The sequence below is a fragment of the Boleophthalmus pectinirostris genome, unplaced genomic scaffold, assembly GCF_026225935.1.
Source record: "Boleophthalmus pectinirostris isolate CB_2022bp ecotype Guang Dong unplaced genomic scaffold, ASM2622593v1 HiC_scaffold_5, whole genome shotgun sequence".
NCBI lineage: Eukaryota > Metazoa > Chordata > Actinopteri > Gobiiformes > Gobiidae > Boleophthalmus > Boleophthalmus pectinirostris.
Genome location: NW_026571404.1, coordinates 10857459 through 10874851, shown reverse-complemented (window position 1 = coordinate 10874851; position 17393 = coordinate 10857459). Strand labels below are relative to the sequence as shown.

Genomic DNA, 17393 nt, shown 5'->3' with positions numbered 1-17393 from the left:
CCGCTTTGTTTACTGTTGTGCTGTACCACAAAAAGGGACCCAGTCATGGCTTCACAGCTCTTCGCTGATTGGCTGGTGCGCCGTCTACAACTTCTGGGGTTCTTGCAAACCATCTAGTGTATTCTGATTCCTGACCTAGTCGCAGGAAAGAAATTAAATTGACCAGAGACACTAGGTGGCACCAGCCTGGCTACCATTTACCACTGTACATGTTTTGAGTCCTAACTTTGTACTCTAATAAATGGATAATGGTTTGTGTTTTATAGGCATATAACTGTAGCTCATCTAAGGCTTGCTGTAACTTATATATTCTCAGTTTCTAGTAGCTCTCTGGCATTTTCATTTTGTCTAGGTATCTCACTGGAGAAAAAAGACCCCCTGGACTAGAGGATCTCTAACAAAAACAAAAATCTTACAGCCGAAACACGTCAAGTATTTTAACATTATAACTTTTTGCACCTGTTTGTGCCGGTTTTGTCTTGTATTGCTTTTATTTGTCAGGAATGTCAGACTTAAAACTAAAGTTACCGTATTTGTAGACAATATGTAAAGTATGATTTTTCATCAATCCTTAGCAAATTTAAAAGCAGCTCGAGGCAAAATAATAACAAAGAAAGAATAAACAAAAAAAGATAAAACATGTGAAAGATTCAAAGTAGTAATTAATTCATAAACAACATTTTAAAACAATATTAAATAAAGGAAATAAATGAGATAATAAAATGTATATATACTGTATTTCTGTATTCGCTGGAAATTATGTCAACTGTCTTTGGAATCTGAATCTGGTTCAGCCCGTACAGGACACATTTTGTGGATGATATATTTAGGACCTGTTTCCTGCTCCCACGGCCCATGTGCTCGTCTGACGGAGCGCACATGTGTGAGAGGGGCCGAGTGTGTGTGGGAGGGTTTCTATTACAGTGTAGGGACTCAGATCTGTACACAGACTCACAACATGGGGACCTGCCGCCCTTATGCGGACAAAAATCAAGTCCCCATGATGTAAACACTTTATTATTACATCAACAACATGGTTTAAAACTCAAATATGGGTTAAACTAGATTAAATTTAGGGTTTAGGTTGGAGAAGTAGTGACTATGGTTAAGGATAGTGTCCCTGCAGCACATGGAAACCCAAGATTGTGTGTGGACATGTGTGAAGTGGGTGAGTGCGGACCGAGGAATGTGGAGGGGGACAGGACAGAGGAGCGTCCCAAACACACATGTCTCCTCTGGGTGTGGTAGGGACAGTTTTGGGGTGGGCAGCTGTGAGGGGTGACATAGGGCCGAAGTGGGTGGTCGATTAGTCCAGTTTGTCCCAACCAGTGCTGCTCACAATGATTTCAACTTTTTAAAAAATGTGGAATCGAATAGTCGCCTGGTCCAGCTTGGTTTTCGTCCAGGAATATTCATGACATCAGTTGCAAAGTATGACTAGAGACATGTGTGCAGTGTGAGGTGTGGAGGTTTGGGGTCCTCGGTGTGTCTGAGTGTATCCAGGAGGATGAGCTCACCTTCCCCGCTGCCATGAGGGACAGGCCGAGCTGGTGCCACAGGTGGAACTCGTTGTATGAGAACTTCATGGCTCGCTCCAGACACTGAGAAACACAGAAGGGATGTGTGTTAGAGGAGTAATATTTCTGACTAGAATTTCCGTATTTTTTCTTATTAGGTGTATTTTACGTGCATAGAGCAGGAGAACGCAAAAGGAAGCAGGTTGAAGTTAGAAACAAACGCATATAGTGCAACTTGCTGAACTATTCACAACAACTATACAACTTTTTTCAGGTTACAGGTTATTGTTGGTAAATAGTCACATTTTTATACAGTGTTTTTCCACCTTCAAGACACTCAACGAGCTTTACAACAAGGAACCACTCACCCATTTACACACACATTCACACACCAGTGTAAGCAGACAGTAGGGGCAAGGTGTGGTAAGTGTCTTGCCCAAGAACGCAACAACAGCTTTCATATGTGGAGCTGGAATCACACCTTCAGCCTGTGGGTCAGTGGGTCTGACAGCTCAACCAATGATGTTTTTATGTCAACAGCAGAATGCGAACCTCCAACCTTCAGATAAGTGGACAAACACTCTTACCAACTGTGCTACTGCCGCCCCATTTAAACCATTTATTTGACAAAAAAGTTGTATAGAGACAGATTAATGATATACCAATAATATGACAATGCACTTGTATGTTCATGAAAGAAGCATCGATGAGAAACCATTTTATTTCTCTCCAAAATGCTCTGAAGAGACAGTATATTTTAGAGTTATTAAAGTACTTGTTTAATTCTGTATTTCTGTAATTATGATATACAAATAAACATGTCTTGCCTATTTTAATTAGAATCCATAAATACTTGGTGCACTATGTAACTTGTAACTCTGTAACTAGTGAAATTTCCTCCACCTTCTTGTCTGTATGTGATGTTACGGATATATTCCACAGTATGGCATTACACTTATCTTTCTCCATGGAGCAGGTGATGCCTCCAGGTCTCATCTCAGATCAGAGGAGAGGCGACCTCGCTCACCGAGCATAATTTTGAAAGGATTTTTGACCAATAAACGCACCTGCTATTGAATATCTGCCAGATAGTTCAATTCGAATCTATACAATGGAGCATTTTGGGCAAAGCAATAACATAAAGTCAAGCACGTGTCAGACACACAGTGCATCTTTAAGACGTAGGACGAACCTCTTCAAGTTTCTGGCTATGTTACATTTAGCACTTAACAGAATACCAGTGCTATTAGGCACATTTTGGGAGGTTTAAAAGCGTTTAAATGGCTGTCAGTCTCTGCTCACCACCCACTCGCCTCATTCACCACATAAAGAGGTGATTGATGCATTTGAGGAGGAGCAGAGGAAACCACAGAGTTTTTCAATCACTGACTCAGCCACAATGAGCCAGAGCCAGAGCAGAGCAGAGCCCGAGATTTGATAATGTGCACTTAGAGAGAGGCTGCTGGACACAGACAAATATGTCCTACAGCACAGTGTATGAACAACACTCATCTGATTAACAGGAGGCTTGAATTCAAGTCTTAATGAGGAACAGAGCTCACTGGAGTAAAACTAAATAATCATGCGTTGTGTTTAAGATGGTAATGGTTAAAGAGCCCATGCTATGATATTTTCTTTTCCTTTCTTCTTTCTAACTATGTTGCAGTGTTGTTTTCTCATTAAAAACAGACCTAGAGTTATGCTTGAGTGTTTTGAGTTGGAGCAAAGTAGCTGTTAACATGAAAACTACCACTGTATGACATCACAAGATGGATCACAGCATTTTGAGCTTTAGAGATGTAGACATTTTAACAATTCAGTGTGTGGATGAAGCAAAACACAACTCCAGGCATGTAGGTACTGCATGTTTTGATGAGGCATTAGTATTATAACTAATACTTAAAACTCACAAGAGTCAATTTAGCAGAATAAAAGCCCTTTAAAGTAAGTAAGGTAAGTATGGTAAGTTACATTTTAGTATCCAGGCTGGCGCCACCTAGTGCCTCAGCTCAATTTAATTTCTCTCCAGCAACTAGATCAGGAATGCACTAGATGGACTGCAAGAACCCCGAAAGTGCGAGTCCAGGCAATCAGCGAAGAGCCATACATTCTGTGTTGGCAACGATTCTCAAAATCAAGGATTTAAAGCCAGAACAAAGAGAATGTTTGGTGAATTTTAGATGTTATTGTCCTTCTTCCTATGGGATTTGGGAAAAGCTTAATATACCAGTTAGCCCCGTTAGTGGCGCATTATGTACGTCACGACCAAATAGCAGCGATTGTTTAAATGAAAAAAGTACCCGCCTACTGTCGAGCGAACAAACCCTAATGTTGCAAGGTCTGACAGTTTCCATGAACTGAAACCGGCCGATGAAACAGGCTAATATTTTATCGACCCTGTAGACAAATTTGACCTTCAAAACCTGTGAGGGAAACTGTCAGGATCAGGAAGTGCCGCAGTGCAGTCCTGGGCAATACGGCAAGACAACTTGGCAGCTTTCAATCAATTTCATGAGCATAAACTTTATTTATACACAAAAATACTGTCATTAAAAAAGTATTTCTTCATCAAGTCTGAACTCTGCTCCAAACCAAATGCTTAAACTGAGAGAAGAATGGCTGTAGATCGTGATTAAACCCAAGCTGATCACTGACAATCTGAAACAACGGATATAAACTGAATAAACCACACCAGGAAACAATACTGCTGCACTGTTTTCATGCAAGTTGTGGTTAACGTTGGCGCTTTTTGGTGTGATGGCAAAACTCTGTTCCTCTTCACTAACTAGTTCAGCTATTCATTCATTCATTTTTAAGAAAAGTATAAATCAGATCCAGCCACTTTGACTTCAAACCAAATATATAGATCTTTGACAAGTCTCTTAAGGTACAGTATTCCCACCAGAACTGACCTAAGTGTCTTGGAGCTGTGATGGAAAGAGCTAAAAGGAGAGAGATTTGTCTTTGCCAAACTTTTTAATGAATGTCCTTATCTCTGAGACACAGGGATTAAGTGTCTTGTCTCACATCGTTCAGTCTTTTCTTATTTTTATCTTGTCCTTACACTTCCTCTCATCTTCACCTCAATGTCACACTATGTTGAGGTTTTTAACGTTAGTGATGGAGTCTGCACGGCCTCCCGGTGAAAAACACACTCAAAATCTTTTTCATATGAATTATAAATTGTCCTGTCATGAAAATTACTCTATCGACTCATCGTTCAGCTGGAACAATATATTTTGGGGCTCAATATTTATCGTGAGTACATTTTCTTGGCCATAGTAAGGAGATTTTTTGCCATTTTTATGTCATAATGTAAGATTTGAGCTTTAGAGTGTAGAATAAATAACTTCAATGGCTAATTATTGCTTCATTTATTGTTATCAGCTCAGTTTTTAATCATACTGTCTATTTAAAAATTGCTTTTCTGGCATGATCCTGCTTTGTGTCAGTGACAATATTATAATTTATCTCAATATTTCTCTTTTGAAGCGATATATTGTGCTTAAAAATGTGTTATTGTGACAGGCCTAGTTATAAGACTATTAAAATGACTTATAAATGGCAGAATCGTCAAATTTCTTTCTGATCATGGTCCTTCTGATTAGTTTAAAGTTTGCGTATCTTTCAAGTAATTTAAAGGACCCATATAATGTTATCATTTTTTTTTCTGCATCAAAAACACACCTGGAGTTGTGTTTTGATTCAGTTACACATCTAACACATAGAGCCTGCACATTTAGGTTGTATTCTCTCAGAAATCAGAGAAAAGTGGAAATACAGGAAGTGTATTTTTAAACTCCACACACCTTCACCAGAATTGTTTGGATCTTTTCAGTCCTGGTATCTGTTAACTTGAAAACTACCGCTACATGACATCGCAAGGTGGAACAGAGCATGTTGAGCTTTGGAGATGTAGTCAAAGTAATAAGTAAGTAAAGTTTATTTATATAGCGCTTTTCAGAGACGTAGGTCACAAAGTGCTTCACATAGAAAAGATAAAAACAGCAGAAGATACATTCATAATAAAATAAAATCAGTCATAGCAGCTCGAATGGGGGCGGGAACGCTTGTTCAAAGAGAAATGTTTTTAGTTGGTTTTTAAAAGCATCTACACCAGGCATGTCCAAACTATGGTCCGTGGGCCAAATGCGGCCCCCGGACACATTTTTCTTGGCCCTCTGTCTTCCAGGTGAATTGGCCCAGATTTCCTTGCATCAATTAAAAATGAAGTTTTCACTGCAAGTTTTTTGAAAATCTACCTTGATAAAGCTAAATATTAAATATTGGTGTGCAGTTTTAAGGATCTTAGCATGAATAAAGACTGATGGCTCATTCTAACGTGTTAAACATGCACATATTTCAATTATTCACTGCACTGAACACCAGTCTAAGGCCCTGCTTTGTCTGTGTTTAGATATGTGGCCCTTAATGAAAAAAATTTGACACCCCTGATCTACACTATCTAGAGAGGAGGCAATTAATTCCAGAGTTTAGGAAAGATGACTTGAAAGGATCTGTTGCTCGCATTTTAAAGCTCGTCTGTGGGACCATTAGCAGATTTTGGCCGGTAGATCTCAAGCTACGGGCAGAGGTGTACGGCTTTATCAGATCTGTGATGTAAGCAGGAGCCCAGCCATCTAGAGCTCTAAAGGTCCTAAGGGTAATAAAGGATTACTCAAACATGTGTGAATGAAACAAAACACAACAACAGGTATATTTTTGATCAGATAAAATCATTTTAACATATCTTAACGCTCACAAGAGTCAATTATGCGTAATATAGGATTTTAAAGCCCAAGAAATCAAATAATACTTAGTTTGAGTGTGGCACGCATGTAAAATTAGCCAGTGAATATCCCACATAAGCCCCTGTCCACCATATAAAATAATGACCTAATCAAATTCTAAACCGTGAACACAGACTATTTCAGTCATTGCGGCTCTGTGCCTGCTAGAAACAGGAGCAGTAGGACTTCTCCGCATGTAGACAGATGGTACAGTGGAGCTGGTGTTTTATGGTTCAGAGGCTGGGAGATTGAGTTTCCTTTACTGTTAGGTCAAGGTGGAGGTTAAAGACCAGGCTAAGGTCATGTGTCAGGCTAAAATCAGCTTAAGAATGCATTATGTCACTATCTCCACCAGTCTACAGAGACAAATGTGTACACGGGTCTGAATGGGTCAAATTAACAGCAACTTCAGTTTGATTTTGGACTGCGCCGCAAGTTCCCAGCTCTAGATAAGAGATACAGAAATAATATTTTTGTTTTGATAAATGTAATCAAGTATTTGTGCCTGGTGGTTGCTGGAAGAAAGTTACAGAAAGAAAGAAAACAGTGTGGCCACAAATACGTGATAGAAACTAAAGAACTAAAGAAATCCAAGAAATTACATCCAACAGAATTTACAGATATTATAATTCTTATTTATCATTCTACTGAAAAACACCTATTGCATGTTTAGTCTTACTTAGTCCAAGATACAGTACAAAAAAGTAGAATTGCCAGGAGACTTTGCAGAATTCTTTACCTCAGACAGCATGGAGTACTGCCCCCTCCTGGCCATGCCGATAGTGAGCAGGTCGTACACAGAGGAGGCGTCCTGCAGACTGGCCTGTCGAGCCTCATCCTGATCAGGCATTCGGCTGAGCACCGCCTCTGCCGACGTCTACGAGGCACAGGGAAATATATAAGACGAATATATACGAAACATTTCTCTTACAGTGGTGTTAAATGTTGTATCAGATGACGACTGTGTCACAACTAAAAAGGATTTAAAAGGACATTTAACAAAAAAGAAGTGAGTGTGGTGAGTAAGCTGGAGATTTGGGAGTGAATTGCGCGTTTATTTTATTTATTATTTGTTTCAAGGAAGAGCATTAGTGAAATTATATGACAATAATGACGGTTCTTACTACTATTAACACACAATTTAAATGTTCTAAACTATGTACTGTAGCTCTTCTGGTGGGGATGTTATGTTATTGCGTCGAGTATGGCATCAAACTTATTTATCTTACATAAAAGAATACATATATATAAAAGAATACATACTAGAACTAAACTGAAAACCTGTATCTTATATTTGTCCTAAAATTTGTATCAGCTGACAACTATGTTACAAATAAAAAGGATTTAAAAGGACATTTAACGTGAGTAAGCTGGAGATCTGGGAGTGAATTGCGAGTTTATTTTATTTATTATTTGTTTAAAAGAAGAGCATTAGTCAAATTATACGACAATAATGATGGTTCTTACTACTATTAACACCCCTAATGAAATGTTGCTTTGCCTGAAATGTCCCAGAGTATGGCATTAAACTTATCTATATTGCAATTATTCAATTAGATGCCTTGAAAAACATCTATTCTTACTGTGAGCAGGCTTGCCTCTCCACAGATCTGACCTCTAAATGCTGGTGACGTCATGTGTTTGTCTCCATGTAAATAAATAAGTTTATTGCCTTGCTCTGGGTCACTCCAGGTAACGCAATAACATCTCCAGGGAGACAAAAAAAGTTACATAGTGCAGCTTTAAATTGGAAAAGCATCGCCTGTAGTGTTTTTAGATTAGAAACGTATCAATATCAACATAAGTTCAGCTGAAAATGTTTAAAAAAGCAAAGTTATATCTAATTCATAAGCAGATTTTGTGACCGAGCGCGTGGGTCTCACCATTGACTCTGTGATGAGCAGCAGCAGCACGGCCTCCTCTACCACGTCTTGGGGACAGAAGCACCTGCGCACAGGAAACAGGAAGTAGATGTAAAAGAAAAAAAAAACAAAAAACAACAGGAAGTGGCTCGGATCACAGTCAGATCCAGGGTCAGATCTGAGTCTCGAGTTTCTGAAACTGAAGACTGTCTCCTGCGGTGGATCCTGTTCAGTCTCAGGTATCGCACCAAACTCTCCTCTAGGTCTCCTCTTCCTCTCGCTTTCATCTAGGCCTGTCAAGACACAAATTTAAACTTTGATATTTTGAGTCAGAGGTGATAAGGACAGAAGTTGGACGCTCTCTTGACTTTGAATGACTTACTGTGCAAATATGTTTTATCTGTAATATAATGTAACTTTCAGTCCAGATAAGAGAAGACGACCTTTATTTGACCTCCCTTTCATTTTCTGTCATTTAAAGAATATATATAGTATATGCTATATAGTAATGAATTATGACACCCATGGATCATTATGTTATAATTTTCAACAACTATAATATGGTTAAAAACTCTGAAAAGTTGATTCTGCATAATAGATCTGCTTTAAAGCTCCATCGCATAACTTAAGTCAAAAAATAGACTTAAATAAAAGAGCTTCGAGGGCTTCGACCGGCTTGTCTTCATGGAAATGTTGTTATTTTGCCTATAATGATACAAAATAAGTGCACAATATAATTATAAATCTATCTATTAAAGAGTATACAGTGATATTGTATCGTCAAAGTTCTCATAATAATATCGTGGACCATCACAATATATCGAATTACAAGTCTCTTTGTTTAAATTAAGAGTTATGGTGCAGCAGTAGTTAAAAAAAAGACAGAAAACTACATAGACCATGATCCTTTGCTCCATTTCAGTGCAGACTACAAGAAGAAATAACAGTTCTAAGCACTTCTAAGTCTTAGTTATTTGGATTAAGTCTTGTCAAGGCATTTTAAGAGGAAAAAGCATATTCAATTTTGTTAACCGCCACAAAATATCGCAAGAAATGGATATTTGTTACATTCCTAATCATGAGCCTCCCCACCATATTGTGAGCTTTCTCACGATATCGCAATAAATATCGTACCATGAAGTTCATACCTTGACAATATCGTATAGTGAGACTTGGATATTATTACACTCCTACCAGATAGTTATGAATTACTTTAAGAAAAAAAGATAAAACTAAATTAAGTCAATTATCAGAGATGTCACTAAGAAGACCATTTGACAAACAGTCGCAAAATATGGAGCACAGAAAGTCTCTAAAACCTGCTGAACCTGGACCTGAGGGAGTTTTAGCTTCTTAAAAATCACTGAGTTATAAAACAACGGGTTTTCATTTCACTTTAGACTGAGCTATTTACTCAAGGAAATCAAACCCACTGGCATGCAAGACTGATTATGGAAAAATATAAAACAAATCCTTTTTTATAATACTGCTATTGAAATTACATTTGTGATACTTTTATAAACAAGCCACAGGTCAGAGGAGATTTTTAAAATATATCCAGAAGCATTAAGAGTGGGAGATACATTTCAGCACAAGCCCGGTGAGCCAGACATTCTTTGACTGGTATGTGCCTACCCCTCTGTGTTGTAGCGCTGTGGGGGCTTGACCGTGGGGTAGATGGCGTCTTTAGAGGCTGCGGCCCCCTCTCTGTGGAGCCAGGACGCTGGAGGGGGGCCCAGAGGAGGCCAGTAGCTGTCCTCACCCACAGAGCTCAGCAAAACCTCTGCTAACTTCCTCGCTGCAGACTGAAAACACAAGAAGGAAAAGTTGTTGTGCGCTGACTAGGCAAGGCAAGTTTATTTGTATAACACAATTTGTACACAAAGTATTTCTAAGTGCTTTAACACAGTGTTTCCCCAAACTTTTTTCTGGCGAGCAATATTTTCACAAACTTTCACGACCCAATTCAATAGACATTATTCGTAAATCACGAAATAACGGTAGATTTGACCATTATTGAACATTAATGAGGATATTTTATTGCTGACTGAGTGATTGTGTCTCTCTGAACAATTAGTATTACTCAAGTTTTAAACAATGAAAAACAGTAATTGAACCAGCAATAAAAGAATCCATAAGTCGCCTATTTGGACATTAAATGTAGCCCATTTCTTTTTCTTTTCAACATTCAATTGAACCAGCAATACTGGAACAAAATAGTTAATAAAACAAAAAGATTAAAATTATACAAAACATGTCTTAACATTTCGACATTTCTAATGAGATAAGTGGGCCTGTCTGTGTTTTTGTAACATGTTCCAGTCCGGGGTGGAGGAGGAGAGCGCAGCACATGTCAGGCAACCCACAAAAAAAAATCTCTTGTGACCCACCTGAGGGTCACAACCCAGTCTTTGGGAAACAATGCTTTAACGAATAAAAAAGACATTACAAAATCATAATGCAAACAACCCAAAACATAAATAATCATAAATTAACATTAAAGGAAAAAAAAAAGCTGAATAAAATAGTTGTATGTGTAAAAAATATTAAGTTTAGATTAAGAGTTTAAGATAAGGGGAACAAAAATATTATGGATTTAATTCTTCACAGTACAATTTACGTAAACATTTTGACACACACATAATTTGACTGTTGTTCTAATAAATAAAACCAAAGAGGTCAAAACACAAACAAATTGACTACTTGTCTCTATTGGGATGTTATACTGTAGCTCTTCTTCCACAGTATGACATTAAACTTATTTCTTTTGAGTGAACGTCTACTATGAGCAGGGCATGTTTTGACACAATAAGATGAGACATGCATACACAGCGCTCCTTTAAATTAAATGAACTACATTGGTTGAAGATGTAAAAGTTCAAATGATCCTCTATCTGATAAACTGACCTTCCTGAAGCTTTGGGATCCACGGGACTCGACCACCCTCATCACCCTCCTGAGCTGATGGGCACCCTGAGCCAGATGCCTGCAACACACACAAACACTATACATGCTATATGAACTAAATACAGGCTGTGGAGGAGAGGGACGAGAGAGACACAGCTCACACAGAATAATCAGAATGTATTGGGGCAAAAAAATGTAAATTTCTAACCAAAATGACAACAAATGCAACAATATTATATAGATCAAGTCTCCAACCTTTTTCCTCCGGTGAGCTACTTTTACAAAATAAAACTGCCAGAGAGCTAATAATTTTAGGGGTCTCAAGAAATTTATATAAGAAAGAGGACAAGCCTTAGAAGGGGTACAGTTAGATGCCAGTACAAGACAAACCATTATCCTTTCATTAGTGCGCAGAATTAAGCACCAGTTGTAAAAGTCATGAAATTAATCAATTTGGAGTTGTTCAGCATAATACATATAAATTAGAAATCTCTTGGTATTTGGAAGGGGCTGGAGAGGTACTGGTAGCTCCTGAGGTACAGGTTGGAGACCCCTGATATAGATGATAAATAACAGATAGGTGCTGGTTTAAATTGAAACGCTAAAGTCCTTGGCTGACTACTTTACAGTGGACCGACACTGACACCTAGTGGTCACAAACATAATCCACCTTCGCACCATTAAAAGTTTGGTCTTCCGTAACTCCTCTTATCTCCACAGCTCCTTCAACTTCAACCACTAAAGAAGTAAATACAGCAGTCGTTCATGCAGGAGTTGAGCATGTGCTGGACTTACCCCCGGTGCAGGAGGCAGAGGTAGGCGCTCTGCAGTGCGGCCTGGAGGAAGTACCCCAGCTCCATCTCGGCTGGAGGGGGCAGAGGGCTGTGGGATTTGGGTGTTTTTACATGGGGCGTGGTGACGTTCTGCAGATAAACATGAGGTGTAAATAAAACCACAAGTAACCACACAACAACAAAACACAAAACTGGTTGGCCAAGTATAGTTCCACCGCAAAGGAAATTTTAATTAAGCGTGAACTGATCCAAGAGGCTTCTTCAGTTCAAATATGAGTCAGAGCATTTTATCTATTTGAAGAGAGGAGCTAATGACACTGAAACTAACACACCCTGGCTGTTTACAGTACGTAGTATTTGTAATAAGCCAAGATCCTGTTCTCACATGACCCATATTTTCAGTATTATCGATTTTATTGGACAGGAGCCCTTTTTGCAAGTTGAAACATACTCACTTTTATAACGGTTTATGTACTCCACAATTGAATATCTAGTTTAGTTTAGTTTGAGATGAGCATAACCTTTAACCATAGACTGTATAAATAATAAATCCAGTTTCTGCTCATACCTTCTCCAGCTCCTGCAGAAAAGACAGAGCAGCATCACAGGCTTTGAGGAAACAGGACAGACTCTCCTCTTCTCGCTCGGACAGACGGACTCGGGACACGCCGGACACTGTCTGATGTCCCAGAGACAGACCTGAAGGAAGAGAGACACTGTATGAGGAAAAAAAAATTGCCATAAAGAAGGTGAGGACTACACAGAGACTTCAAATATACTGTACTTCAGCATCCTCTCACAAAAATGCCAAAGTAAAGTTACTGTCACAACCGTAATTAACCTACTTGCGCTGTTCTATACTGTATATTTTGTATTTTATATTTTACCTTAATTTAATGCATACCCTTATTTTTTATTCATCAGTTTAAATTATAATTCTGTGTTAAATGTTGCACCAAAACACCAAAGCAAGTTCTTAATTTGTGAATTTTGTTTACACTGTCAATAGAACTTCTGATACGGATTCTTACTTCCACTCCACATTTTCAATTAGGCTTCAAGTTATAATGGTTTAATGTTAGTCTTTTATACATTTTTGAGCTCTAGGCATCTCTCATGTTTTTAATAAATATCTGTTTTTACACAGTTAACGTATACAGTTAAGTACTACATGAATAAAATCGCTTTATTTGCTATTCACTTGTAATATAGGAATTTTATTATAAGACTCATGCTGATATATTTAAATTTTAATCAAATTCTGGGCCCTAGGTACAAATCACCTTAGTAGGCACACACTACATGTTATCTAATGAAAAATGCATATTAGAAGACTTTCTGAGGGCCCCCTCCTTGCACTGGGCCCTGGGTAAACAGTGTCCTTTACCCCCCAGTCCAACAGCCCTGATTACAATATTTAAGATGGTTCTCAAACAGACCTAGAGCTAGTACTTGTAGTCAATTTCATCCAAGTTTTTTTCTATTTTCATTGGACAGGAGCCCTGAGACAGACGCCAGGCTAAATCAAATCAGCCACTTCCCGAAGACAGAACACAGTGGTACAAATATTACTTCTGATTTACACCAAAACAATAGAGATAGAGCTGATAAAAAACAAGGCTCGTGGATTCATTGATGGAAAGCACTGTCACTTTCAAGATAATGAGATGAAAATATTGTAGTAAAATAATTGTGGTTTTGTGGAGGCTGTGGCTGAGCTCATGTCCGACCGTCAGGAAACAGAGGAGTGTAATGACTTGATAATGAAGAGTTTAATCAGATTATGTAATGTCCTGAATACTATTACCAATCTAATGCTCTGGAGCTGCCACCCATGATGTCATCCCAGAGTTACAAAGAAAAGCTAATTTACTATAACAATTAACATCAGTAACTTGTTTATGTTTTATTACGGTTATGGTTAAAGGTGCACTATGTACCTTTCCTTTTGGAGGGGCTGTTACCTTGAGATTTCATTGCCTTGTATGGAATGTTCCACAGCATGGCATTAAACGTCTATCTCAATCAACATAAAGACAACCAAGTTACAGGTCATCTTTCTGGAGAGACAACCCACATTCATAAGTAAATAAATATATGTTAGCTCAGTTTAATTAGCCTGACTCATCAGTTGGTTTCACTTTGTGGAAAACTGTCTGACCTCTCAGCATAGAGATTTGTTCACTCGACTGTAGGCGGGGCTTTTTTTATTTAACCAATAGCTGCTATTCGGTCGTAACGCATGTAATGCGCCAAATCCCGTAGGAAGAAGGGCAATAATGTCTTTCCCCTTGATAAAATTCACCAAACATTTTCTTTGTTCCATCTTTAAATCTGCGATCTCGGGAATCGTTGCCAACACAGAATGTATGTCTCTTCGCTGATTGGCTGATGCCCGAACTCACACTTCCGGGGTTCTTGCAAACCGTCTAGTGTATTCCGATTCCTGACCTAGTCGCTGGAGAGAAATGAAACTGAGCGGAGGCACTAGGTGGCGTCAGCCTGGCTAGGCATTAAACCTCTATCTCAATCAACATAAAGACAACCAGGTTACAGGTCATATCTGTGGAAAGGCAACCCACACTCATACAATAAATACATAAATACCTGTTAGCTCAGTTTGATACCACTGTGAAACAATAGGCAACACCATAACATCTGCATCTTACATAGTTTGAAAATGTGTGGTTGCATCAGAGAATTTGGTGCATCATTCATTCAAATATTATTCCTGCTCTGGTACTAAGATCCTTCTCTAGCCACAGCTGCCCTGGGACAGACTCAAAGAAGCATGACAGCCAAACTCCAGTCCCTGCAAACACCACAACTAATCTCAGGCAAGGAAGTGTCTTGCCCAATGTAGGTAGTGTTCAGATTAGTATTGCATTAATTGTGAAATAAATTGTGCAAAGTAATTACTGAATGAATCAACAAATAACTGCACTCTGAGGTGTGATGCTAACTGTAGGCTCTGCTCTCTCTGAGGCTTTATAAGACTTCAAATTTGAGCTTTATTTTAACACGATCTGATCATAAAAAATTTTGCTGAAAACCAAACACCTAAACCGGACCACGAAGGCTCGTATTGATCACAGGCTCCTGAAAATGTGTTTTTTAAAAATCCATAATGTGTTTTTTTTCTTGAGTTTTTAGACAATCTGTTACAGTTTTTAATAATTGTGTCTCCAACTCCTACACGCATGATAAAAGCTTGTCTAGTGGTCAACCAGCATAAAGTAGTACAGTATATTTTATTAGTCTATCTAGATGAGTTATGGACAAAATAAATCCCAGCTTCTCATTGACCAAAATTGCCAATATAATAATAAGTGTCCAGATATTTGGATGATGCTTCAATTCATGAGTGTCTTAAGTTTAGTAAAAGACCTCAAAAGTAAGGTTAAACATGCAATCAAGAAGAGAAAGTATTAACTAAGAGGAAAAGGCCATTTACTTCTATCCAAAATTACAGTATCTCATTACACCTAGTCCTTCAAAATGGCATCCAGACTCATTCCTTTTGGTCTGGGCTCTCCCTTGTACTGAGGCTACTGTCCACTCAGCCTGATCCTCCCCAGCTGCAGTGTGTTCACTTGGATGGCTCTATTTCACCCTCTGTGGCCAGTCGCAACGCCTTACAAGGTCAGCGAGAACACAGGTCTGTAATAACTCCAACTAGACGCAAGGAAACCGATCATTTGGAAAGTAAAAGCTTGGGTCAGTTTGATGAAGTCAGCACTGATTCAGCTGTAATCTTAGAGGACGGGAGTGGAAATACTAATCTATAGCTGTTCATTAGACATACTTTTATTAACTGAAAGTTTTAGATTTGATTAGATTCACAAATGCAATGTAAGTTAAAGCTACTGATCTGTAATTGGGTCATCTAAAGGTCCTATAGTGATTGATCGTATTAACATTATAAGGTGGAGTGTTTTCTGTTTGTGAGGAGAACTTGTATGTACTGCATATCTTTTCTAGACTACAAGCATGTCTCCATAGAGATTACTGCTTTACCTGAAATTTTCCACAGTGCTAGCCTGATTCATCAGTTGGTTTCACTTCGACCAGAAACCATCATAAGGATTCGTTTGGTCAACGGAAGGCAGGTTGTTTTTTTATTTAACCAATCGCTTCTATTTGGTCGTGACGTTTGTAATGCACCAAATCCTAGAGGAAGAAGGGCAATAATGCCTTTGCCCTTGATGAAATTCACCAAACATTCTCTTTGTTCCGGCTTTAAATCCTTGATTTCGGGAATCGTTGCCAACACAGAATGTCTGTCTTCGTCTACATCCATCTCGACCTCTTTGTTTACTGTTGTGCTGTACCACAAAAGGGACCCAGACAGGCGCTTGAGTTTGACGTCATGGCTTCACAGCTCTTCTCTGATTGGCTGGAGCACGGTCTACAACTTCCATGGTTCTTGCAAACTGTCTAGTGTATTCCGATTCCTGACCTAGTCACTGGAGAGAAATGAAATTGAGTAGAGCACTAGGTGGTACCAGCCTGGCTACCACAGTATCACATTAAACTTACATTCTTACTGTTAGCGGGGTCACATTTCCACAAATCTGGCTTGTAACTAGGGCTTGGGAGAGTCTCTGGCTTATCTCCATAGATATAAATATGTTTAATATAAACAATGAAACATCCTATTCACGCCCCCTTCATGGTTTACGTTGAATGTTTTTTACTTTGTTTACTAAAGAGTCTGGCATCCTGTAATCCTGGCTGAATATTTATTACTTTCCTCAAACTGAAGTCAGTTTCTAAATAAGTAATTGTACTTAATTATCTAGCCTGTCCCACTGGCAGGACTGATGCTGACTAACAGTTTCTTGGAGCATGTTAATGTGAATCAGTGTGAGAAACATATATATGTAAATTAAAAATGTATACACAAATGTGTGACAGTCGCTGGTGCATTTGACAGTGTATAATAATGTATTTGCAAAGATTTAGATTCAAACTGACAACAGAAAATATATCGAGAAGCTAAAGAGAGAACTACTACTAAGTATTAGAATGATGTTTCAGTATTCTAGCATACAGATGTTTGAAAATAAGGAGAAACACTGACATTTTAATAAGGAATGTACAATAAATTGAAATACTGATAATATCGTGAATGTTTGTTTTGAAAACAAGTTTGAATTTGGCAAAAAGAGAAAAAGATAAAATATAAAAAATGAACAAACTCATACTGTAATTTTTCATATGAGAGGATATTTCTGCTTTTCTTCTATTTCTGTGTGGGAAATTGTACATTATTTTTGTATTAGTTGATATTTAAGTATAAGACCATTTAAAGACAGTTTAGCAAGTATCTTTTATCTTATTTTGTGTTTTTATGATACTTTCATTTAGAGCTGGACATCATTCAGAATTTGCCGATACGATACATACCTCGATACAAAGGCCACGATACGATACAGATCTCGATACAGTGATCTTATGATTTGATACGATTCAGTACGATACATTTCAAATCGATTCGATATGGTTCAATAAAAATAAAGG

At 38.3% G+C, this 17393-nt stretch overlaps 1 protein-coding gene and 1 long non-coding RNA gene across 2 annotated transcripts in view; one reads left to right on the top strand and one right to left on the bottom strand.

The window, feature by feature from the left end:
• The window catches only part of LOC129411529 (uncharacterized), a 74714-nt gene that overhangs the window by 18383 nt on the left and 38938 nt on the right, over positions 1-17393 (top strand). The window lies entirely within an intron of this gene.
• ttc7a (tetratricopeptide repeat domain 7A) overlaps positions 1-17393 on the bottom strand; it is a 144674-nt gene that overhangs the window by 109072 nt on the left and 18209 nt on the right. Inside the window, 7 exon segments of the mRNA XM_055162616.1 lie at positions 1518-1601; positions 7047-7184; positions 8191-8254; positions 9805-9974; positions 11077-11155; positions 11872-11999; positions 12439-12569. Coding sequence (XP_055018591.1) covers positions 1518-1601; positions 7047-7184; positions 8191-8254; positions 9805-9974; positions 11077-11155; positions 11872-11999; positions 12439-12569 — 794 coding nt within the window.